At 43.3% G+C, this 26,030-nt stretch overlaps 1 protein-coding gene across 2 annotated transcripts; it reads right to left on the reverse strand.

Annotated features, from left to right (window-relative positions):
- Positions 1-184: 184 nt before the first annotated feature.
- LOC124125391 (calmodulin-like protein 8) lies at positions 185-26,030 on the reverse strand. 2 transcript variants are annotated; one of them, XM_046488702.1, is made up of 6 exons: positions 25,939-26,030; positions 21,507-21,715; positions 9,567-9,749; positions 5,312-5,401; positions 2,884-3,018; positions 185-310 (listed from the first exon to the last, which is right to left on the reverse strand). In XM_046488702.1, the coding sequence occupies exons 2-6, from the start codon at positions 21,699-21,701 to the stop codon at positions 224-226; spliced, it is 690 nt and encodes a 229-aa protein (XP_046344658.1). In that variant the 5' UTR covers positions 21,702-21,715; positions 25,939-26,030; the 3' UTR covers positions 185-223. The 2 variants fall into 2 exon arrangements, with proteins under 2 accessions (XP_046344658.1, XP_046344657.1); XM_046488701.1 differs by having other exon boundaries at positions 9,567-9,752.

Consider the following 26,030-nt stretch of genomic DNA (forward strand, 5'->3'; position numbering starts at 1 on the left):
ATTTTGCTTGGACACGATGTGACACTGTTGATCTGGCTGGATGTCCGACGTGTGGTCACCAGACCATAGTGTGGCCGTCCATCAGTAGGCTCTATGCTGGTTCACAGAGACCCCCACATTAATGTGATTAGGATTAATACCCCCGTTGTGCTTTGCGAACAACAAAAAAACGAGTTCCAATATATATATCTCAAACATTTATTTGCGCGCTGTCTTCACGCCATCATTGGACGGAGCAGACCTTCCCCTGTTGGTGCTTTACCTGATCCGGTAGGTTTATCCGCCGGTTGTGGGATAGTTTCTCCATCACCTGAAAACAGGACCAGGGATGACATCCGCCCAGCCGAGAGTGGCACACCTTACACTGCCTCTGGTAAAGCCGCCGTTTGGTAACCCCTGCGTGTATTTCATTTACCCCGTCGACTTCCCGACCAGTACCCATGGCAACTGAAGACGCTATGTATTTGGCTTTAACAAACTGGGACCCGTACCACAAAGCTATCGTAGAGCCACGACTTTCGTAAGCTTATATTAAAGAATGGGCGTTACGATCATCTTAGCGCTAAGATCGCTTGGTGGAACGGGACCCTGAACAGTTAAGAACCCATACTTTTCTCACCAATAGCCAATATTGCATCTGATATAACACACTGCACTTACAAGGATGCTAATTGTTGTTTTTCGTGCCTAAATCGAAGCTCTGATAGCGAATGGATCCAGGATATTTATCCCACGATAAAAAGTAGATACAACACACGGAATATTCGAGGAGAACCATTGTTCTTTCCCGGACAGACATCGGTTGGGGTGTCATCACTAGCAAACGCAGTCTTTCCTGGTACTGGAAAGGTCAGGGGAAAGATGTCCTGATTTATTTCCTAAAGCTGGTCTGTGTAGAACAGGACCCTTGCCCCCAGGTCGTAAGAGCAGACAGAAATGGGAATCGGTTGGTTATTGTGTAGTCTTGCGAATTGTGTGTCTTCGCGCCCACAACCACTGGTTTGTCCGCTCAAGATTCGAGTGTTCACAGATGGCCGTCACACAACTGGACTAGTGATGAAGAAAGTGGGTATCAACAATCCCCTCACGATCCAACAACCGCCCTAAACAATTCCAAATAACATTAGACGTAAGGCAATGGCATCGTCCGTAGCCAACACATATAATAATACCCAGTTTAAAACAATATTGCTCGAACAGGTGCTTGGCTATAATCATTTTAACGCGAACAATGAGGCCCTGGAGGTGTTCAAAACCTGCATAAAATGATATTTTCAAAGCAGTGTTTTACAATAGCATCAGTAGATCGCCAAAGTCACACCAATAAAGTAGCATGCAGTCGGCTTTACTAGCACTCGTATATAATAGACCAATACACCATTGTCCCTGGCCATTGCAGTATATTGATTCAATATCGCTAACACCAATAAATATGTTATTGTTCTGAAATAACCAAGGTTCCCATGGTTACAATGTCTCTATCAGCTGTAGGCGATCGTAACAAATGTTTTCGGACTGATGCGACTGGTGGCTATCGATCCATGCACGTGTATGCGCTGACTCCGGGGCCAGTAAGCCCAGGGGAGGGGGGAGGGGGGTCGCTGTGGATTGGCGAGGTTGCATATGATGATGTCACAACGCCTGTTATTCTTGTTGTCCCTACGGTCGTTTGGAAAATCGTTTCAGTTCAGTTATTCTAGTTTAATCTGGTGAATCGCCATTACAGAGCAATCTGGCGAAGACAAATTATAATGAACGGCTGACAACATCTCTCGTCGTGACAGAGACAGCTTACATTGATTTACTCTGGTCAGATTTCGTATCTGTACACACGGCACCGCATTCACCTCCGAGATATGATGTGGGGGCTTACGTGAACTCCGGTTGACGTTTAACACTCGGAAACAATATGCATACACTCGTCTCGTTTCGTGCCTTTCCGTGCACACTGGGACTTTCCCCGGAATGACACGGGTGGTTTGTTTGGCTACTCTAACATTGTTCAGTCATTTTCAAATTGAATCGGATTCATATTGTTCATCGTGGTTGCGGCGAATGTCTTGATTTACATTAAAGTTTATGAATAAACAGTTTTGAGTTGTCCAGAGAGACACCATTCACAATTGAAAAGAATTAGAATGTTGTACTTGTTTGTGTATCGCCTAGAATCTCTGTGGCGAAACTCTGTGATTCTGTGAATGCTGGTGTATGTCAAAAACCCAGCAGACCAGTTTCCCTTTGGGGATCGGGGGACACAATGGCTGGTACCAGGGATATAAGTCGGACGGGAAACCGCTCTTAAACACCTACTTCAGCTGCCATAGCGCTGACGAAACCCCCAAATCCCCCACTCACAATGCAGACCTTCCAGCTCTGCTGCCAGCGCCATGCAAGCCCTCTGCTGTGCATCGATCGATTGTGTTTTAATATGGTGAAAACATGCCTGCCTGTCAAGTCCAGTCTGTGTTGATGCTCGTGTTGTAATGGCCGTCAGGAACTCCCTACATCAACCCCATGGACAAACTCCACCGCGCCGCGTGCCTCACCCACGCGACATGCGGGACATGCGGGACACGAGGAGCCTGTTCACTGCTGGAGGAGTATTGTATAGACACCAGACACCAGGTCCGCCATGACACACCCAGAGCGTATCTCTTCATTCAGAACGTTAATAATGGATCAACCTTAACGATTTAGATTTAACAGACCGGAGGTGGAGAAATTGCCCTATTATATGATTCCCCCTTTTTTTCAAAATTCAAAACAATGAACGCAACTTTGACAACGGCAACTTTGATTTGATTGAGAAAAGCGCAAACATTCACCTTAAGATGTTAAGGTTGCGTTTCTATGACAACACATACAGGATTCGCCATTACTTACACTGAGAGCCTCCAGGAACTCGATGGTTCCACTCCCGTCTGTGTCCATCTCCTTGAGGATCTCCTCGACCTTGCCGGGGGTGAACACCGTCACGCTCACTATCAGCACTCGGTCTAGCTCATCCACATCAATTACCTGCAACCCAGAATACCATCAGAACCCCTCTCACTGCAACCCCAGAACACCATCAGAACCCCTCTCACTGCAACCCCAGGACACCATCAGAACCCCTCTCACTGCAACCCAGAGCACCAACAGAACCCCTCTCACTGCAACCCCAGATCACCATCAGACCCAGAACACCATCAGAACCCCTCTCACTACAACCCCAAACACCATCACTACAACCCCACCCCCTGCAACCATAGAACACCATCAGAACTCCTCTCACTGCAGCCCAGGACACCATCAGAACCCCTCTCACTGCAACCCCAGAGCACCATCAAAACCCTTCTCAATGCAACCCCAGAACACCATCAGAACCCCTCTCGCTGCAACCCCAGAACACCATCAGACCCAGAACACCATCAGAACCCCTCTCACTGCAACCCCAGATCACCATCAGACCCAGAACACCATCAGAACCCCTCTCACTACAACCCCAAACACCATCACTACAACCCCACCCCCTGCAACCATAGAACACCATCAGAACTCCTCTCACTGCAGCCCAGGACACCATCAGAACCCCTCTCACTGCAACCCCAGAGCACCATCAAAACCCTTCTCAATGCAACCCCAGAACACCATCAGAACCCCTCTCACTGCAACCCCAGAACACCATCAGAACCCCTCTCACTGCAACCCCAAACACCATCACTACAACCCCACCCCCTGCAGCCCCAGAACACCATCAGAACTCCTCTCACTGCAGCCCAGGACACCATCAGAACCCCTCTCACTGCAACCCCAGAGCACCATCAAAACCCTTCTCAATGCAACCCCAGAACACCATCAGAACCCCTTTCACTGCAACCCCAGAACACCATCAGAACCCCTCTCACTGCAACCCCAAACACCATCAGAACCCCTCTCACTGCAACCCCAGAACACCATCAAAACCCCTCTCGCTGCAGCCCAGAACACCAGTAGAACCCATCTCGCTGCAGCCCAGGACACCATCAGAACCCCTCTCACTGCAGCCCAGGACACCATCAGAACCCATCTCACTGCAACCCCAGAACACCATCAGAACCCCTCTCACTGCAACCCCAGAACACCATCAGAACCCTTCTCACTGCAGCCCAGAACACCATCAGAACCCTTCTCACTGCAGCCCAGAACACCATCAGAACCCCTCTCACTGCAACCCCAAACACCATCACTACAACCCCACCCCCTGCAGCCCCAGAACACCATCAGAACTCCTCTCACTGCAGCCCAGGACACCATCAGAACCCCTCTCACTGCAACCCCAGAGCACCATCAAAACCCTTCTCAATGCAACCCCAGAACACCATCAGAACCCCTTTCACTGCAACCCCAGAACACCATCAGAACCCCTCTCACTGCAACCCCAAACACCATCAGAACCCCTCTCACTGCAACCCCAGAACACCATCAAAACCCCTCTCGCTGCAGCCCAGAACACCAGTAGAACCCATCTCGCTGCAGCCCAGGACACCATCAGAACCCCTCTCACTGCAGCCCAGGACACCATCAGAACCCATCTCACTGCAACCCCAGAACACCATCAGAACCCCTCTCACTGCAACCCCAGAACACCATCAGAACCCTTCTCACTGCAGCCCAGAACACCATCAGAACCCTTCTCACTGCAGCCCAGAACACCATCAGAACCCTTCTCACTGCAACACCAGAACACCATCAGAACCCCTCTGACTGCAGCCCAGAACACCATCAGAACCCTTCTCACTGCAACCCCAGAACACCATCAGAACCCCTCTCACTGCAACCCCAGAACACCATCAGAACCCTTCTCACTGCAGCCCAAAACACCATCAGAACCCTTCTCACTGCAGCCCAGAACACCATCAGAACACTTCTCCCTGCAACCCCAGAACACCATCAGAACCCCCCTCACTGCAGCCCAGAACACCATCAGAACCCTTCTCACTGCAACCCTAGAACACCATCAGAACCCCTCTCACTGCAACCCCAGAACACCATCAGAACCCCTCTCACTGCAACCCCAGAACACCATCAGAACCCTTCTCACTGTAACCCCAGAACACCATCAGAACCCCTCTCACTGCAACCCCAGAACACCATCAGAACCCCTCTCACTGCAACCCCAGAACACCATCAGAACCCCTCTCACTGCAGCCAAGAACACCATCAGAACCCCTCTCACTGTAACCCCAGAAAACCATCAGAACCCCTCTCACTGCAACCCCAGGACAACATCAGAACCCCTCTCACTGCAACCCCAGAACACCATCACTATCCTGTGTGTGTAGGCACTAACCCCATTGTGATCTTTGTCAGCAGCTAGGAACTTCTTTTCTGCTTCCAAGACATCAGACAACCTCATGGTTGGAAACGCTTCCGCCACTTTCTGGAAACATACAAACATCATGATTGTCTTCACAGACGCAACAATCACTGGACACATACATACATCATGATTGTCTTCACAGACGCAACAATCACTGGACACATACATACATCATGATTGTCTTCACAGACGCAACAATCGCTGGAAACATACATTAGTACCTCATTGTCTTCACAGACAATAATTTGCCTCCATTACAGTTACTAGACTAACGCTTAGTCTCTCTAGAATCAAATAACTATTTTAATTGAAAGGAGATCCACTGAGATGGGAGATTCAGAACCTGCGGAAAATCTAGACATGCTTCATTTAGGGCATTTTGCATGACAGTAGGCGGAAGGGAAAATAATATGGTTCAGGGACTGTGAGATAGTCTATACAGTGGACTGTTTCTTTCTGCCAACATTGACACACTTCGAGGATGTTACCCACCACACCCAACAAACCTAACATAATGATATCCTCTTTCTGGCCTCCAGACAGGGTGGGTGTTACACGAATGTTACATACGCAATGTACAAACGGCGTAGAATGTCAATCTGTACATACCGTGTAGAATGTGAATCTGTACATACCGTGTAAAATGTCAATCTGTACATACCGTGTAAAATGTGAATCTGTACATACTGTGTAGAATGTGAATCTGTACAAACGGCGTAGAATGTGAATCTGTACAAACGGCGTAGAATGTCAATTTGTACATACCGTGTAGAATGTGAATCTGTACATACCGTGTAAAATGTCAATCTGTACATACTGTGTAAAATGTGAATCTGTACATACTGTGTAGAATGTGAATCTGTACAAACGGCGTAGAATGTGAATCTGTACATACCGTGTAGAATGTCAATCTGTACATATTGTGTAGAATGTCAATCTGTACATACTGTGTAGAATGTGAATCTGTACATACTGTGTAGAATGTGAATCTGTACATACTGTGTAGAAAGTCAATTATCAATACCGTGTAGAATGTGAATCTGTACATACTTTGTAGAATGTGAATTTGTACATACCGTGTAGAATGTGAATCTGTACATACTGTGTAGAATGTCAATCTGTACATACTTTGTAGAATGTGAATCTGTACATACCGTGTAGAATGTGAGTCTGTACATACAGTGTAGAATGTCAATCTGTACATACCGCGTAGAATGTGAATCTGTACATACCGTGTAGAATGTCAATCTGTACATACAGTGTAGAATGTCAATCTGTACATACCGTGTAGAATGTCAATCTGTACATACCATGTAGAATGTCAATCTTTACATACTGTGTAGAATGTGAGTCTGTACATACAGTGTAGAATGTGAATCTGTACATACCGTGTAGAATGTCAATCTGTACATACTTTGTAGAATGTCAATCTTTACATACTGTGTAGAATGTGAGTCTGTACATACAGTGTAGAATGTCAATCTGTACATACTTTGTAGAATGTCAATCTTTACATACTGTGTAGAATGTGAGTCTGTACATACAGTGTAGAATGTCAATCTGTACATACCGTGTAGAATGTGAATCTGTACATACCGTGTAGAATGTCAATCTGTACATACAGTGTAGAATGTCAATCTGTACATACCGTGTAGAATGTGAATCTGTACATACTGTGTAGAATGTGAATCTGTACATACTGCGTAGAATGTGAATCTGTACATACTTTGTAGAATGTCAATCTGTACATACCGCGTAGAATGTCAATCTGTACATACCGTGTAGAATGTCAATCTGTACATACCGCTTAGAATGTGAATCTGTACATACTGTGTAGAATGTCAATCTGTACATACAGTGTAGAATGTGAATCTGTACATACAGTGTAGAATGTGAATCTGTACATACCGCGTAGAATGTGAATCTGTACATACCGTGTAGAATGTCAATCTGTACATACTTTGTAGAATGTGAATCTGTACATACCGTGTAGAATGTCAATCTGTACATACCATGTAGAATGTCAATCTTTACATACTGTGTAGAATGTGAGTCTGTACATACTGTGTAGAATGTGAGTCTGTACATACAGTGTAGAATGTGAGTCTGTACATACAGTGTAGAATGTGAGTCTGTACATACAGTGTAGAATGTGAGTCTGTACATACAGTGTAGAATGTGAGTCTGTACATCGGTGTAGAATGTGAGTCTGTACATACAGTGTAGAATGTGAATCTGTACATACCGTGTAGAATGTCAATCTGTACATACTTTGTAGAATGTCAATCTTTACATACTGTGTAGAATGTGAGTCTGTACATACAGTGTAGAATGTCAATCTGTACATACTTTGTAGAATGTCAATCTTTACATACTGTGTAGAATGTGAGTCTGTACATACTGTGTAGAATGTCAATCTGTACATACTGTGTAGAATGTGAGTCTGTACATACAGTGTAGAATGTGAGTCTGTACATACAGTGTAGAATGTGAGTCTGTACATACAGTGTAGAATGTGAGTCTGTACATACAGTGTAGAATGTGAGTCTGTACATACAGTGTAGAATGTGAGTCTGTACATACTGTGTAGAATGTCAATCTGTACATACCGTGTAGAATGTGAGTCTGTACATACAGTGTAGAATGTGAGTCTGTACATACCGTGTAGAATGTGAATCTGTACATACTGAGTAGAATGTGAATCTGTACATACCGTGTAGAATGTCAATCTGTACATATTGTGTAGATTGGGAATCTGTACATACCGTGTAGAATGTCAATCTGTACATACCGTGTAGAATGTCAATCTGTACATACTTTGTAGAATGTCAGTCTGTACATACTGTGTAGAATGTGAATCTGTACATATCGTGTAGAATGTCAATCTGTACATACCGTGTAGAATGTCAATCTGTACATACTGTGTAGAATGTGAGTCTGTACATACCGTGTAGAATGTGAGTCTGTACATACTGTGTAGAATGTCAATCTGTACATACTGTGTAGAATGTCAATCTGTACATACCGTGTAGAATGTGAATCTGTACATACTGCGTAGAATGTCAATCTGTACATACTTTGTAGAATGTCAATCTGTACATACCGCGTAGAATGTGAATCTGTACATACCGTGTAGAATGTCAATCTGTACATACAGTGTAGAATGTCAATCTGTACATACCGTGTAGAATGTGAATCTGTACATACCGTGTAGAATGTGAGTCTGTACATATTGCGTAGAATGTGAATCTGTACATACCGTGTAGAATGTCAATCTGTACATACCGTGTAGAATGTGAATCTGTACATACCGTGTAGAATGTCAATCTGTACATACCGTGTAGAATGTCAATCTGTACGTACTGTGTAGAATGTCAATCTGTACATACCGTGTAGAATGTGAGTCTGTACATACAGTGTAGAATGTGAATCTGTACATACCGTGTAGAATGTGAATCTGTACATACCGTGTAGAATGTCAATCTGTAAATATTGTGTAGAATGTCAATCTGTACATACTGTGTAAAATGTGAATTTGTACATACTGTGTAGAATGTGAATCTGTACATACCGTATAGAATGTGAATCTGTACATACCGCGTAGAATGTGAATCTGTACATACCGTGTAGAATGTGAATCTGTACATACCGCGTAGAATGTGAATCTGTACATACCGTGTAGAATGTCAATCTGTACATACAGTGTAGAATGTGAATCTGTACGTACCGTGTAGAATGTGAGTCTGTACATACAGTGTAGAATGTCAATCTGTACATACTGTGTAGACTGACTGAGTTTGGTTTTACGCCGCTTTTAGCAATATTCCAGCAATATCACGGCGGGGGACACCAGAAACATACTGTGTAGAATGTGAATCTGTACATACCGTGTAGAATGTGAATCTGTACATTCTATGTGGAATGTCAGTCTGTACATACCATGTAGAATGTCAATCTTTACATACTGTGTAGAATGTGAATCTGTACATACCGTGTAGAATGTCAATCTGTACATACCGTGTAGAATGTCAATCTGTACATATCGTGTAGAATGTGAATCTATACATACCGTGTAGAATGTGAATCTGTACATACCGTGTAGAATGTCAATCTGTACATACCGTGTAGAATGTCAATCTTTACATACTGTGTAGAATGTCAATCTGTACATACCGTGTAGAATGTGAATCTGTACATACCGTGTAGAATGTCAATCTTTACATACCGAGTAGAATGCCTTGGAATCCTCGTCATCTTCTATCCCGGGTATCTTGGGGTGTTTGCAGGCCGGGGTGGCCAGGCTGAGGAGGAGCTGGGCGGAGGGGCTGAGTGAAGGAGACGTGCTCAGTCCCAGACTATCCTTCTCCTTTTTCTTCTTTTTCTTGCTGGCCGAGGAAGACTTATTCGCCTGCTGACAACACAATAACAATTGTGTAATTATTCTTTTTATTACTTGCCCGTGAAGAGATCACCCGTTTAATAAACATACAGCTGTATTACACATTGTGTAATACCAAAACGCGTGCTTATGTAATCTCGGAACACGTTTCACGAACAAATATTGAAAGCTCTCAACATCCCTTGGCTTATTCAACGACATTGCGTGTGGAGATGATAGATCACTGAGAGGAGCTTATGCACACTCGGTGACCCCAGCAACCATGTTGCTAGGTTGACGTCACATGGCATTGTTTCGCCGTAGGATCTTGCAACAAAATTCCACAAATTACGTCATCGGGTATTGTGACGTGATTGTAAACTTTGAGGTGCAAGGCCCCGTTCCACAAGGCGATCGTACGGTAGCGCAACGACAGTCGTTGGTCTAAGTTAAAGTATATGAGTTGCGATAACCTTAACGCTACGATAATTTTGTGGAACGGACGCCTGAATTAAATTCATACGTTTCAACTTTTGACGTATTTGAAGTATTACTGTGTTAAACTCAGTTGGATTATGCCGTGGATCGTGTAGATGTCAGCCTATTCACACTCAACAGTATAATTCTAAAAACGTTATAAATGGCCAGTAATAAATAAAATACTAAACTCGCTCCCGTGTAAAACCAATTTTCGCTCGTCGGATACCAGAACTATTCACACGTTTCATAAAATTGGTATTACACGGGAGCTCGTTTAGTATTCTATATTTATTACCTACGAGGGCAAACATATCGGGGTTCATAAAAACCATATGTGCCCTAGGGTCATATAACGTCACGAGACAACAGTGTATTGTTTCCGTCATCCAGACGGCATTGTTGACGTCATTCGAATCTTATTGTGACGTAAGGGCGTCCCACAAGAAACGACGTCATAGCTGAAGAGTATTGACGTTATTTGACAATTGTTGTTTTCCTGCAGCTCAAGCCCTTGACGTCTACACTTCACAACTTTTGAGGTAAAATCGAGCATTTCTACCAAGATTTCAATGAGCGTCATACGTCTCTTGTTTAGAAGTTGTTTGATCAAGGCTAAAAGATTCAAGGCCTACAGTAAAGTTTTCAAGAAGGTTTATGGTAGACACGTGGAGGACATTTCCAAATTTGACGCATTAGTGCCAAAAATGATTCCTTAGTTCGACTTGTTCCATATGTTCCTGTATTAGTTTCAGGCGAAGAATTGACTTGCCTCTACTTGTGTTTGTGACTGGTGTCATCGGTGTGGCAGGATACGCTCACCTTTTCGCGAACACCTGGTATCATCACTATTATATTTGATAGTGATTCATAAACACATCCTCGTGATATAGTCGGAATCAAACAGTTGACTTTGCTTTTGGCAGAGATAAATATGGAAGGGTTTTGTCGCTTTGATTTCTAAGACGGCGGTCGTGATCAGTGCATTTCTAAAGGGGAGCTCAAAAGGATTAAGAAAGAATGGGTTCTAAAGAAATACATATACTCGCATTTGTGTCATACTGGTTTGACGACACTCGTGCTCGTGTAATAATCTCTATTAATGAAACTAGCATCGTCAATACATCACTTGAATACATATCGACCCCCCATCATTTGTTATATTCACGATGTACAAGTTGCATTTAAAGGCCACGATAAAAAAGACACGCGAAATCGTCCCCAACACGAAAAATTCCCCCAGTAAGGGGATAGCCCTAAGTACAGGTTAACACGGGTTCCCGGTGTTTCACGCGCTGCGCAATTTCAACGATCATGACGAACGGGCCGACGCCCAGTCGGCCTGCTTCTGCATCGGATTCTGTCAAACGTTGTGTTGTTTCTGTCTGCTCATCCAATGTCAAGATCAAAGGTCGTTTCACACATTCAACACATGTATGAAATGTGTTGTTTTGTTGGTAGGATCAACAGCAGTTGTAGAAAGAGTAGACAGAGAAGGGCTAAGAATTTCAAGATAGATAAACGCGGCAAACCTATCAGCCAATGAGTGAGCGAGTTTCAGCAATGTTCCAGCAATATCACGGCGAAATGGGCTTCACACATTGTACCCGTGTCGGGAATCGAACCCGGGTCTTCGGCGTGACGAGCGAACGCTTTAACCACTAGGCTACCCCACCGCCCCTATCAGCCAATGAAAACAGCTGTCACCGCTGCGCCGGTAGCTTTAGAACACGCCCCCTTGTAGGTTTCTCGGAAAATGACTAAATGTATTAAGGAAAAGTGATATTCGCAAAAACATCGCAATCATTTTTTTCACTTTACTTGCCCTTTAAGAGGCCATTTCGAATCATCACTTTCCATTAAGATAATGTTTAGATTGGGCACATAATTAAATATAGTTCCAGTTTATTCAGTTGTTTGTTATTTTATCACGTGATAGTGTGTGGGACGCCATGTTGTAACAGCCCCAGGCTGCAGTTGGTTTCAACTGTGTGACATTGTCACTGTGTCAAAGTTGACGATAAGAGTATTTCAAAGAAGTGGAAGGTAATTTCTGGTGGACCTATATAGCTTGAACTAACTGTGATAAACCACAGCATCTATCACTGAGAATCATGGGGTCGAATCCCACATTCGCCCGATTTGATCATTAGTCCTCCAGTGCCAGACCCGTGCGGGTTATTTTAAGATCAGCGTGTACGGCCTGCCTGACTCTGGGCTGATGTCCGACTTTACACTGAGACGACGGGATCTAAATGAAATACTGGAATAAGTAGCGTTTACACCCAACCCGCACGCACGCACGCACGCACGCACGCACGCACGCACGCACACACACATTGTTTGGTTTCTTTGTTGTTTAACGCCGCACTCAGCAATATTCCAGATATATGACGGCGGTCTGTAAATAATCGAGTCAGGACCAGAGAATCCAGTGATTGACATCATGAGCATCGACCCACGTAATTGGGATACGATGACATGCATCAACCAAGTCAGCGAGCCTGACCACCCGATCCCGTTAGTCGCCTCTTACTACCAGAATAGTCGCCTTTTACGGCAAGCATGGGTTCTCTCCACCCAGCCCCCCCCCCCCCCCCCCCCCACACACACACACAGTATATCTATCTATCTATGTATCTATATATATATATATATATGACCATTCGAGAGAAAAAATATTCCCCATCACAACATCCCCCCACCATCACGCACCCCGATTTGCAGATGAACAGAAGACGTCGGTATGCCCATATATAGAAGTAATCCAATTAAAAGCCACGAACTACCAACATGACACCTGCAGGGGATTCCCCCATTCCCGGATGCAACCTCGCGACACCCCGAGATAACGCGACACCCCGAGATAACGCGACCCAACCTGTCTGACTCATTTGCCTAACTGACATTCCTTTGTTGTGTGTGTCACAAAATCTTATACCGAGGCACGTATACTTACATAGATACACTCGGACCGCCACATTGCCTACATACCCGGCCGGTCATTAGGCGAGATGAACCTGTCGTCTACTGATGTGAAAACCCACGAGTGCAGCTAAACCTAACACATCAGTGTTTGCGACACACGCTGATGCAAGTGTTGAAACAAATAAAATCTTATTCTTATTCATACGAATACATCTGATAACTTTCATAACGATCTCTATTTTCTCCTCATTTCTTCAATTAAGCACATCCCGTGGACAAAAAAGGGCCTTATCACATCTTATATCTATTGAAAAGTGAAAGAATTGTACTTACCATAATTGTCATAATACTTTCATATATACTTTCAAATGTGTTATGTCCGACAAGTTGACAAGAGTTACCTCCCATAGAGAGTTACAACACTTTCCTTGCCATCTTAATTTTTTTTATTGTTAACCAGCTTTGACGTGGAGGGTAAAATGTGACAGACAGTTGTGGTCTGTGGGTAGTGTGTGTCGTAGTCTGTGGGTAGTCTTTGTCATAGTCTGTGGGTAGTCTTTGTCGTAGTCTGTGTCATTGTCTGTGGGTAGTGTGTGTCATAGTCTGTGTCGTAGTCTGTGGGTAGTGTGTGTCGTAGTCTGTGGGTAGTGTGTGGGTAGTGTGTGTCATAGTGTGTGGGTAGTGTGTGGGTAGTGTGTGTCGTAGTCTCTGGGTAGTCTGTAGGAAGTCTGTGTCGTAGTCTGTGGGTAGTCTGTGTCGTAGTCTGTGTCGTAGTCTGTGTCGTAGTCTGTGGGTAGTCTGTGGGTAGTCTGTGTCGTAGTCTGTGGGTAGTGTGTGTCGTAATCTGTGTCATAGTCTATGTCGTAGTCTGTGGGTAGTCTGTGGGTAGTCTGTGTCGTTCTCTGTGTCGTAGTCTGTGTCGTATTCTGTGGGTAGTCTGTGCTTAGACTTGTCGTAGTCTGTGGGTAGTCTGTGTCATAGTCTGTGTCGTAGTCTGTGTCATAGTCTGTGTCGTAGTCTGTGGGTAGTGTGTGTCGAAGTCTGTGGGTAGTCTGTGTCGTAGTCTGTGTCGTAGACTGTGGGTAGTCTGTGGGTAGTCTGTGTCGTAGTCTGTGGGTAGTCTGTGGGTAGTCTGTGTCATTCTCTGTGTCGTAGTCTGTGTCGCAGTCTGTGTCGTAGTCTGTGGGTAGTCTGTGGGTAGTCTGTGTCGTAGTCTGTGGGTAGTCTGTGTCATAGTCTGTGTCGTAGTCTCTGGGTAGTGTGTGGGTAGTCTGTGTCGTAGGGTATGTCGTAGTCTGTGGGTAGTCTGTGTCGTAGTCTGTGGGTAGTCTGTGGGTAGTCTGTGTCGTAGTCTGTGGGTAGTCTGTGTCGTAGTCTGTGGGTAGTCTGTGGGTAGTCTGTGTCGTAGTCTGTGTCATAGTCTGTGGGTAGTCTGTGTCGCAGTCTGTGTCGTAGTCTGTGGGTAGTCTGTGTCGTAGTCTGTGGGTAGTCTGTGTCGTAGTCTGTGGGTAGTCTGTGTCGTAGTCTGTGGGTAGTCTGTGTCGTAGTCTGTGTGAGGTCTGTGTCGTAGTCTGTGTGAAGTCTGTGTCGTAGTCTGTGTCGTAGTCTGTGTCGTAGTCTGTGTCGTAGTCTGTGGGTAGTCTGTGTCGTAGTCTGTGTCGTAGTCTGTGGGTAGTCTGTGTCGTAGTCTGTGTGAAGTCTGTGTTGTAGTCTGTGTGAAGTCTGTGTCGTAGTCTGTGTCGTAGTCTGTGGGTAGTCTGTGGGTAGTCTGTGTCGTAGTCTGTGTCGTAGTCTGTGGGTAGTCTGTGTCGTAGTCTGTGTGAAGTCTGTGTCGTAGTCTGTGTGAAGTCTGTGTTGTAGTCTGTGTCGTAGTCTGTGGGTAGTCTGTGGGTAGTCTGTGTCGTAGTCTGTGGGTAGTCTGTGTCGTAGTCTTTGTCGTAGTCTGTGGGAAGTCTGTGTCGTAGTCTGTGTCGTAGTCTGTGGGTAGTCTGTGGGTAGTCTGTGGGTAGTCTGTTGTTAGTCTGTGGGTAGTCCGTGTCCTAGTCTGTGTCGTAGTCTGTGGGAAGTCTGTGTCGTAGTCTGTGGGTAGTCTGTGGGTAGTCTGTGTCGTAGTCTGTGTCGTAGTCTGTCTCGTAGTCTGTGGGTAGTCTGTGTCGTAGTCTGTGTCGTAGTCTGTGGGAAGTCTGTGTCGTAGTCTGTGTCGTAGTCTGTGGGAAGTCTGTGTCGTAGTCTGTGTCGTAGTCTGTGGGTAGTCTGTGTCGTAGTCTGTGTTGTAGTCTGTGGGTAGTGTGTGGGTAGTCTGTGGGTAGTCTGTGGGTAGTCTGTGTCGTAGTCTGTGTCGTAGTCTGTGTCGTAGTCTGTGTCGTAGTCTGTGGGTAGTCTGTGTCGAAGTCTGTGTCGTAGTCTGTGGGTAGTCTGTGGGTAGTCTGTGGGTAGTCTGTGGGTAGTCTGTGGGTAGTCTATGTTGTAGTCTGTGGGTAGTCTGTGTCGTAGTCTGTGGGAAGTCTGTGTGAAGTCTGTGTCGTAGTCTGTGTGAAGTCTGTGTCGTAGTCTGTGTCGTAGTCTGTGTCGTAGTCTGTGGGTAGTCTGTGGGTAGTCTGTGGGTAGTCTGTGTCGTAGTCTGTGGGTAGTCTGTGGGTAGTCTGTGTCGTAGTCTGTGTCGTTGTCTGTGTCGTAGTCTGTGTCGTAGTCTGTGGGTAGTCTGTGTCGTAGTCTGTGTCGTAGTCTGTGGGTAGTCTGTGGGTAGTCTGTGTTGTAGTCTGTGGGTAGTCTGTGTCGTAGTCTGTGTCGTAGTCTGTGGGTAGTCTGCGGGTAGTCTGTGTCGTAGTCTGTGTCGTAGTCTGTGTCGTAGTCTGTGGGTAGTCTATGGGTAGTCTGTGGGTAGTCTGTGGGTAGTCTGTGGGTAGTCTGTGTCGTAGTCTGTGGGTAGTCTGTGTTGTAGTCTGTGTCGTAGTCTGTGGGAAGTCTGTGTCGTAGTCTGTGGGTAGTCTGTCGGTAGAGTGGGTATTCTGTGTTGTAGTCTGTGGGTAGTCTGTGTCGTAGTCTGTGTCGTAGTCTGTTGGAAGTCTGTGTCGTAGTCTGTGTCGTAGTCTGTGGGTAGTCTGTGTCATAATCTGTGTCGTAGTCTGTGTCGTAGTCTGTGGGTAGTCTGTGTCGTAGTCTGTGTCGTAGTCTGTGTCGTAGTCTGTGTCGTAGTCTGTGCCGTAGTCTGTGGGTAGTCTGTGGGTAGTCTGTGTCGTAGTCTGTGTCGTAGTCTGTGTCGTAGTCTGTGTCGTAGTCTGTGGGTAGTCTGTGGGTAGTCTGTGTCGTAGTCTGTGGGTAGTCTGTGTCGTAGTCCGTGGGTAGTCTGTGTCGTAGTCTGTGTCGTAGTCTGTGTCGTAGTCTGTGTCGTAGTCTGTGGGTAGTCTGTGTCGTAGTCTGTGTCGTAGTCTGTGGGTAGTCTGTGCGTAGTCTGTGGGTAGTCTGTGTATGGTCTGTGTCGTAGTCTGTGTCGTAGTCTGTGGGTAGTCTGTGTTGTAGTCTGTGGGTAGTCTGTGTCGTAGTCTGTGTCGTAGTCTGTGTCGTAGTCTGTGGGAAGTCTGTGTCGTAGTCTGTGGGTAGTCTGTGTCGTAGTCTGTGGGTAGTCTGTGTCGTAGTCTGTGTCGTAGTCTGTGTCGTAGTCTGTGGGTAGTCTGTGTCGTAGTCTGTGTCATAGTCTGTGTCGTAGTCTGTGTCGTAGTCTGTGGGTAGTCTTTGGGAAGTCTGTGTCGTAGTCTGTGGGTAGTCTGTGTCGTAGTCTGTGTTGTAGTCTGTGGGTAGTCTGTGTCGTAGTCTGTGTCGTAGTCTGTGGCGTAGTCTGTGTCGTAGTCTGTGGGTAGTCTGTGTCGTAGTCTGTGGGTAGTCTGTGTCGTAGTCTGTGTCGTAGTCTGTGTCGTAGTCTGTGGGTAGTCTGTGGGTAGTCTGTGGGTAGTCTGTGTCCTAGTCTGTGTCGTAGTCTGTGTCGTAGTCTGTGGGTAGTCTGTGGGTAGTCTGTGGGTAGTCTGTGGGTAGTCTGTTGTTAGTCTGTGGGTAGTCCGTGTCGTAGTCTGTGTCGTAGTCTGTGAGAAGTCTGTGTCGTAGTCTGTGGGTAGTCTGTGGGTAGTCTGTGTCGTAGTCTGTGTCGTAGTCTGTGTCATAGTCTGTGGGTAGTCTGTGTCGTAGTCTGTCTCGTAGTCTGTGGGTAGTCTGTGGGTAGTCTGTGGGTAGTCTGTGGGAAGTCTGTGTCGTAGTCTGTGTCGTAGTCTGTGGGAAGTCTGTGTCGTAGTCTGTGTCGTAGTCTGTGGGTAGTCTGTGTCGTAGTCTGTGTCGTAGTCTGTGGGTAGTGTGTGGGTAGTCTGTGGGTAGTCTGTGGGTAGTCTGTGTCGTAGTCTGTGTCGTAATCTGTGTCGTAGTCTGTGTCGTAGTATGTGGGTAGTCTGTGTCGTAGTCTGTGTCGTAGTCTGTGGGTAGTCTGTGGGTAGTCTGTGGGTAGTCTGTGTCGTAGTCTGTGTCGTAGTCTGTGTCGTAGTCTGTGGGTAGTCTGTGTCGTAGTCTGTGTCGTAGTCTGTGGGTAGTCTGTGTCGTCTGTGTTGTAGTCTCTGTCGTAGTCTGCGGGTAGTCTGTGTCGTAATCTGTGGGTAGTCTGTGGGTAGTCTGTGGGTAGTCTGTGTCGTATTCTGTGTCGTAGTCTGTGTCGTAATCTGTGGGTAGTCTGTGGGTAGTCTGTGTCGTAGTCTGTGGAATAGTCTGTGGAATAGTCTGTGGAGTAGTATGTGTCGAGTCTGTGTCGTAGTCTGTTGGTAGTCTGTGGGTAGTCTGTGTCGAGTCTGTGTCGTAGTCTGTGGGTAGTCTGTGTCGAGTCTGTGTCGTAGTCTGTGTCGTAGTCTGTGTCGTAGTCTGTGGGTAGTCTTTGTTTCCACATGCGATCACAACGTTCAAGCACGGCACAGTTCCAAATGTTAGTGAACCAGACAAAGTAAGACCTTTCCGCCTGTAGCGTATTGCTGGCATTGTTACTGAGCGCTAATACCGAGAACAGAAGTGGTGACACTCCTGTGTGAGGTGAAACTGTTTACAAATGTTAACATCTCTCTATATGTGACGCAATCATATTACGGAGACATGGTCCTGAACAGTAGATCGTGTTACTATATGACCCCTAGCCTCGTCACTGTTTTACTGACCAGTTCTGAAAAGTGAACGCTGTGCGAGAATTGCCTCACTGGGACTACCTCTAACGTAGAATATTAAATTTTCTATTTGAGGGTGTGAAATTAATGCCAACTATATGATTTTACAGTTTAATATCACGTGACTACAATATTGTGTCATACTGTGTCATGTGACTATGTGTTGTTACTCTATGTGTTTAATGTGTGACGTAGATAAATGTGTTGTAGCAGTGTTTGGCGAAGATAAATGAGCCAGTGACGTAGATGTGTGTTGTAGCAATGTGTGACGTAGATATATATGTGCTGTAAAAATGTGTGACGTAGATATATGTGTTGTAGCAGCCAGTAAAGTAGATGTAAGTTGTAGCAATGTGTGACGTAGATATATGTGTTGTTGAAGCCAGCGACGTAGGTATATGTGAAGTAGCAATGTGTGACGTAGATATATGTGTTGTAGCAAATATGTGACGTAGATATATTTGTTGTTGCAGCCAGCGACGTAGATATATGTGAAGAAGCAAAGTGTGACGTAGATATATGTATTGTAGCAATGTGTGACGTAGATATATGTGTTGTAGCAGCCAGTGACGTAGGTATATGTGAAGTAGCAATGTGTGACGTAGATATATGTATTGTAACAATGTGTGACGTAGATATATGTGTTGTAGCAGCCAGTGACATAGATATGTGTTGTAGCAATGTGTGACGTAGATATATGTATTGTAACAATCTGTGACGTAGATATATGTGTTGTTGCAGCCAGTGACGTAGATATGAGCTGTAGCAATGTGTGACGTAGATATATGTGTTATAGCAGCCAGTGACGTAGATATGAGCTGTAGCAGCCAGTGACGTAGATATATGTGTTATAGCAGCCAGTGACGTAGATATGTGTTGTAGCAATGTGTGACGTAGATATATATGTTGTAGCAGCCAGTGACGTAGATATATGTGTTATAGCAGCCAGTGACGTAGATATGTGTTGTAGCAATGTGTGACGTAGATATATATGTTGTAGCAGCCAGTGACGTAGATGTGTGTTGTAGCAGCCAGTGACGTAGATGTGTGTTGTAGCAATGTGTGACGTAGATATATATGTTGTAGCAGCCAGTGACGTAGATGTGTGTTGTAGCAGCCAGTGACGTAGATGTGTGTTGTAGCAATGTGTGACGTAGATATATGTGTTGTAGCAGCCAGTGACGTAGATGTGTGTTGTAGCAATGTGTGACGTAGATATATGTGTTGTAGCAGCCAGTGACGTAGATGTGTGTTGTAGCAATGTGTGACGTAGATATATGTACTGTAACAATGTGTGACGTAGATATATGTGTTGTAGCAGCCAGGGACGTAGATATATATGTATTGTAACCATGTGTGACGTAGATATGTGTACTTTAGCAATGTGTGACGTAGATCTATGACCTGTAGCAATGTGTGACGTAGATATATATGTGCTGTAGAAATGTGTGACGTTGATATATGTGTTGTAGCAGCCAGTGACGTAGATGTGTGATGTAGCAATGTGTGACGTAGATATATGTACTGTAACAATGTGTGACGTAGATATATGTGTTGTAGCAGCCAGGGACGTAGATATATATGTATTGTAACCATGTGTGACGTAGATATATGTACTTTAGCAATGTGTGACGTAGATCTATGACCTGTAGCAATGTGTGATGTAGATATATATGTGCTGTAGAAATGTGTGACGTTGATATATGTGTTGTAGCAGCCAGTGACGTAGATGCGTGATGTAGCCTTGTGTGACGTAGATATATGTACTGTAACAATGTGTGACGTAGATCTATGAGCTGTAGCAATGTGTGACGTAGATATATGCGTTGTTGCAGCCAGTGACGTAGATATATGTATTGTAGCAATGCGTGACGTAGATATGAGCTGTAGCAATGTGTGTTGTAGATATATGTGTTGTTGCGGCCAGTGACGTAGATTTATGTATTGTAGCAATGTGTGACGTAGATATATGTACTGTAGCAATGCGTGACGACGATCTATGAGCTGTAGCAATGTGTGACGTAGATATATATGTGCTGTAGAAATGTGTGACGTAGACATATGTGTTGTAGCAGCCAGTGACGTAGATATATGTACTGTAGCAATGTGTGACGCAGATATGAGCTGTAGCAATGTGTGACGTAGATATATTTTCTGTAGCAACGTATGACGTAGATCTTTGTAGCTCTCTATCGGATACCAATTATGGAAGTCTTGGGACCGGCCATTTGATTTTCTCGCCTGGGGTTTTCTCTTACGTCAGGTATAAATAACCAAACATGGTTGGATTACGTCAACATTTATCTCAAATTATCTCAACACATAGCTGGTGTATTCATTATCATGTCATCAATTACATTTTAGAGACTTATTATTCAAATACAGGTCGTATTTGAAAAGTAAGTATCTAAAATGTAATTGGTTCAAATGCATCAGTTTTTATTGATCTATCGTCCGAATTCAAACACGCTACAAGTTATAACCTGGTCACGTGACAATTGACTACTGTAGTACTGTAGCGAAAGCGTCAACAAACGGGGCATTGTTAAAAAATTTATTAATAGATATTTGGTTGAATTCTATCAAGTTTTGGAAAGTATTTTTTTTCGCAAAACAGTCATGTACCAGGTTCGTGCCCAGGTTCGTGCCCTGTGATCTTGTCCGGGCTGCTCATCCAATTCGCAGTGCCAGGAACCTATATTGGAACTGGACTCACTATTTCAATGGTTCGGGTGACGACAACATCACACAACGCAAAAAGCCAGCAGGCACGATTAATGTTGCGTGAGATATGATATGATATGATATGATATGATATATGATATATGATATATGATATATGATATGATATGATATGATATGATATGATATGAAATGATATGATATGATATGTTATGATATGATATGATATGATATGATATGCCTCATTATTACAGTGGCATAATTCAATAACACAAAATCGCTAGCCAAGGTATTACGAGTGAGTGATTGAGTATGTTATTACGCCGCTTTTAGCAATGTTCCAGCAATATCACGGCGGGGAACACCAGAAATGGGCTTCACGCATTGTACCCACGTGGGGAATCGAACCCGGGTCTTCGGCGTGACGAGCGAACGCTTTAACCACTAGGCTACCCCACCGCCCCACGTATTACGTAGGTAACGGAACAATTAAGCCGAGAGGACCCGAATGTACCTTTTCCTTGATACCCTTCTCAATTTCTTGAAGTATTTGAAGCTCAGCGAGCTTCTTCTTGACCTGCTCCAGGTCCGTCTTGACCTTGGCCAACTCCGCCACCGCCTCTTCTTTTTCCTTCCGGTACGCATCGATCTCCCGTTGGGCATCAGCCCCTCCCGTCGCGGCCTTGGATGTAGGGGGGGCCGACATCATTCCATGCTCACCCTCTGCAACAATATCAGGAATCTCGCTCTTCATCCAAATGTTGAAAATAACACATGTATCCAGTTCACCAGTTGTCACAGCTCCTAACAATCAGAGAGAGAGAGAGAGAGAGAGAGAGAGAGAGAGAGAGAGAGAGAGAGAGAGAGAGAGAGACTTTAGGGTTGCTCATTGAATTTTGGAGAAAATTGGAATTTTGAAGAATGCCGTGCTATTGGTGACGGAACTAAGGGAGTTTGTGTGGTTGTGTTTATTTCCGTTTTTTTAACCTTTTTTTAAAGTTTCCACTCACCTGTCATTACATGGATCATATAGGCACACAAAACGTCTCTAATACATCGCTGGCAAAACACGTTTGATTGAAAAACAAGACACCGAATAGACAGACAGACAGACAGACAGACAGACAGGCAGGCAGATAGGCAAATGACTGTTTCACTTGTTGATGGTTGTCGAGAAGTGAACAGATAGATATGTAAACAATACATATAATTGCTGTGTGTCAGATGAATGTGTATTTAACCCTGGATGCCGAGTTATTTTTTCTGACGCAGTTTTTCAAAAGATCTGAAAAATGAAGGTTGTGCGAGAATTGCGCCAACGCGGCACTGGATCAACCTACGGCTATAAAATTACGCAGAATTGTATAATATTAAATTTCCGTTGAATACGCGATGCCATTTAGAAAGTGGTCATATGTAACAAATGTTGTATTTGGGATAACACTTCCTCAGTAAAGTACAAATTCTGGTACTCTTTTGGATTTAATCCCATCTGGGATTCGAACCCACACTCTCAGAGTGAGGCACCCAACGCCAGATACATTTGACCATTTTCTAAATGGCATTGTGTATTCGTGGCTGTCGGCCATGGGAGCCGGGCCAGTCTACACTTATCAGGGGGATCCACAAAGTACGTTACCTAGACTACCAGTTGTCGGATTTTCATGTTTGCGGTGTGGAAGCCTCGGTGGCCGAGTGGGTTAGATCGCTGACCTTGTGTGCTGACGATGTGGTGCCTCACCCTGAGAGTGTGGGTCCGAATCCCGGATGGGTCTCAACCCAAAACAGTATTTGAATTTGTAGTGTTATAGTGTTATTTGTAGTGTTTGGAAGTGTTATCCCAAATACAACATTTATTACATTAAATTTCCTGTCTGATATAAATTGCTGTAAATTTAACTGAAAATATTAAACCGGCTTGTTAAAAAGACACTGCAAAGTGTTCCGAGATTTTGTTCTGCTTTGAAAAACAGCAAATTCTCCGCTTTTTATCGTATTTAAAAAAGTACTGTGCGGCGATATTTTTTTATTAAGCAGCTTTACGGAAACTGAGCGAACAAAATACTGCCTAATATCTGAATGACAAATATATATCAAATGGATTTATAAGCTTTTGCATAACGTCATGCATTCAATAAAAAAAATAGCTTGCCGTAAATGATGAAAACTGATTTTCCTCTGTGACGTCAGAAGACGACAGAGAGGTAACACACAAAGAGAAAGGGGAATAACTCCGCTTTGCTTAGCACTAGCTGATTGTAACGTGGTCAGGTATTATATTTGATGTGGATAAGGATGACATTTTTTCTTGATGTTTTATTCACGCGGAACAAACTATTCCAACACAAATATCGATATTTAAACTGTATACGTTAGACATAAAACAAAACATAAGAAATTATTAAATCGTACTTCATAGAAAAGGAAGTAATAGCCGAATGGATGGCCCTATCTAACATATACATTAATCCTTAGATTCCAACATTCCCCTGATTTTGCAAATGTAATTTGACTAATGTTGCACCATTATTAATGGAGGACTAGCCTTTCAATCAAATATAATGAATTACTAAAAAGATTGACACCATTATATTTGAAGTAAATTTTTATGTCTTTGACGACGTCGAAAAAAGACGACATTGGTATTTTGATAAATATATATCTCACCTAACATTTGTTTATGGTATGGAAATTCTGGATGTGTAAAACGGAATTTGACGTTTTATCGACACAACATGAAAGACTGCTTTTACCATGTAGATAATGTCTTGAGTAGATAATTAATTACATGTAGATAATGTCTTGAGTATATAAACAATTACATGTAGATAATGTCTTGAGTATATAAACAATTAGATAATTTTAACGTGTATCTTAATTGGACAAGACACGCACCAGTTTGGCATCAAGTTTACGTAATCAAATATCCGAATGAATATTTCAAAAACACAAAAATATTTTCAATATTGGACATTTATTTGTTCATTATTATGTGATTATTTCTCTTCATCTCGTTTCAGAATTACACAATAAAATATGCGAAGAAAGTTCTTTTGATATAGAATTATCAGGATAATCGTATACGGTTCAACCAGCGGGGTACATGGCACGGTTTATATTTTTCATACTTTTTACAATTCTTGGAGAAATGAAGAAATCAGTTTAATATCCTGTGATCACAATATTTTTAAAGAGTGGACCCATTGATTATATAATACAAAACGTGAGAAATAATTCGTAAATTGTTTGTCACTAACGCGACATTACCGACGCAAAACGACATAAAACAATTCCAAGACAATTCTTTTAAACATATGCGCATATATATTTAACAAAACATATTATTCATTTTATTAAATTTATATATTCAGTTTTAAGTTTAAAATAAAATGAAACAGCTATTCATTAACCTGTTTATATGAAATTACAATATTGACTTTTACAAACCAAAGAAACACGTATATGTTGCAGTTACATTTACATTTCATCTTCCAACACTTGTCTAAAGGGGAGAAAATCGGTTACGACACAATTAACGTATCAATTTCTTATGTAAACAATGTTTAAACAAACAGGTTATCAAAGTTCATACATTTTGTTGCCTATATCTACGTATGATATCATAAGGAACATTGACAAATATCCGAATATCCATGCAGTAGTGAAATTAATTGTGTGGAAAGAATATGTAAAGGATATGCAAATTCTACATCATATCTGAAACTGTAAACAGCATGATACAATGATCGTGTGTACTTTCATTCACAGACCTTTACCTCATAAAAAAAATACTAAATATGTACAACAATGCTGACCTATGACATCACTACCGGTGACCCGACTTTAACAAAATGGCGTGTTCACTGACATCAGTAAGCGGGACTTTACGAGGGGACTTTCGTAGATTCAGGAATCGTATATACATAAATGCGACAAGTAAGTGATCAGAAACATTCTGACAAGCTGTGTACTGTTGTTAGTTTTAATGTTATTCGTTGTAACCAAGAGAAATAGTTAGAAATTCCGATAAATACCGATGTGTTGTGCGTGATTTTGCGTCAGTCATGGCGTCACACAGAACGGGAGATTTGACAATATTTCTGTTGAATTTACCAAAATCACTGCCCTGTGTCTAATTTTAATTCCCTAATTCTTGCTACGATTCTCTTCTCATGCATTTTCTGAAAATGTTGAGCCAATGTAAGCAACAGAAAGACGAAAGGATAGCTCAAAATAGGAGAATGTGATATACATTGTGAAATCTTTGTTTACATTTCAAACAAGTGCAGTTTTCCGAGCACAGCGTTCGTTTTTACGCTTGATTTATTTCGCTTGATTTCATCTAGACAAATTATACTGGTGATAAAGACCATTTTTCATTTGATTCTAAAATGTATGAGGAATTCAAGGATCTTTGTAATACCTTATATACCTGATATACTAGGCGTCTCATAACCAGCATTCGTGAAACGTGATTTTGTAAACACTGTCCAATAGGCTTATGGCAGAAAGTTAACTTTGGTGAAATTTCCAAAACATTCTCGGCGTTTTGGAATGATCATTGGTGATTTTTATAAAAGACATACCCATGAATACTCATAGGCTATTTTATAAATTCATTTCCCTGAGTAAATATCTTAAAATTAGATTTAAAAACATATTGTAAATAACGCCGTGAATGGTGATTTATATGTGTCAGAAATGGCGAGATTCACGATGTACCTAATTTTCTGAGGTTATTTTCAGTAGTTTTTCTTTGCCTAAAATGACACAGAATTCAAACTGTGAAGCACATTTGTATCAAAGTGAGGGTTGGAGAGGAGGGACATATATGTCCCTGTGGTATTCAGTGGGTAAACAGACGTATGTCATGAATAACCGGGCTAACACACAGATCTTAGCAGATATATTCGTGAGGGGCAACTACTCTACACAATCATACTCACATATTACTCAGCATCTGTAACAGGAAGTTTATTTCAATCATGATGTTACCAAGAGACTGTCATTTAGCTTTGTGACGTCATTCTTCTGTGAC

The sequence above is a fragment of the Haliotis rufescens genome, unplaced genomic scaffold (assembly GCF_023055435.1).
Source record: "Haliotis rufescens isolate VD_foot unplaced genomic scaffold, xgHalRufe1.0.p SCAF_72, whole genome shotgun sequence".
In the NCBI taxonomy this organism is placed as follows: Eukaryota; Metazoa; Mollusca; class Gastropoda; order Lepetellida; family Haliotidae; genus Haliotis; species Haliotis rufescens.

Excerpts from the sequence above, each read along its gene's own strand:
- LOC124125391 (XM_046488701.1), bottom strand. The coding sequence starts at position 21,701 with ATGATGTCGGCCCCCCCTACATCCAAGGCCGCGACGGGAGGGGCTGAT. Across the intron at positions 9,753-21,506 it reads AGAAGGGTATCAAGGAAAAG|CAGGCGAATAAGTCTTCCTC; the intron begins GTACATTCGGGT and ends TTGTGTTGTCAG. Across the intron at positions 311-2,883 it reads AGTTCCTGGAGGCTCTCAGT|GTGATGGAGAAACTATCCCA; the intron begins GTAAGTAATGGC and ends TCCTGTTTTCAG.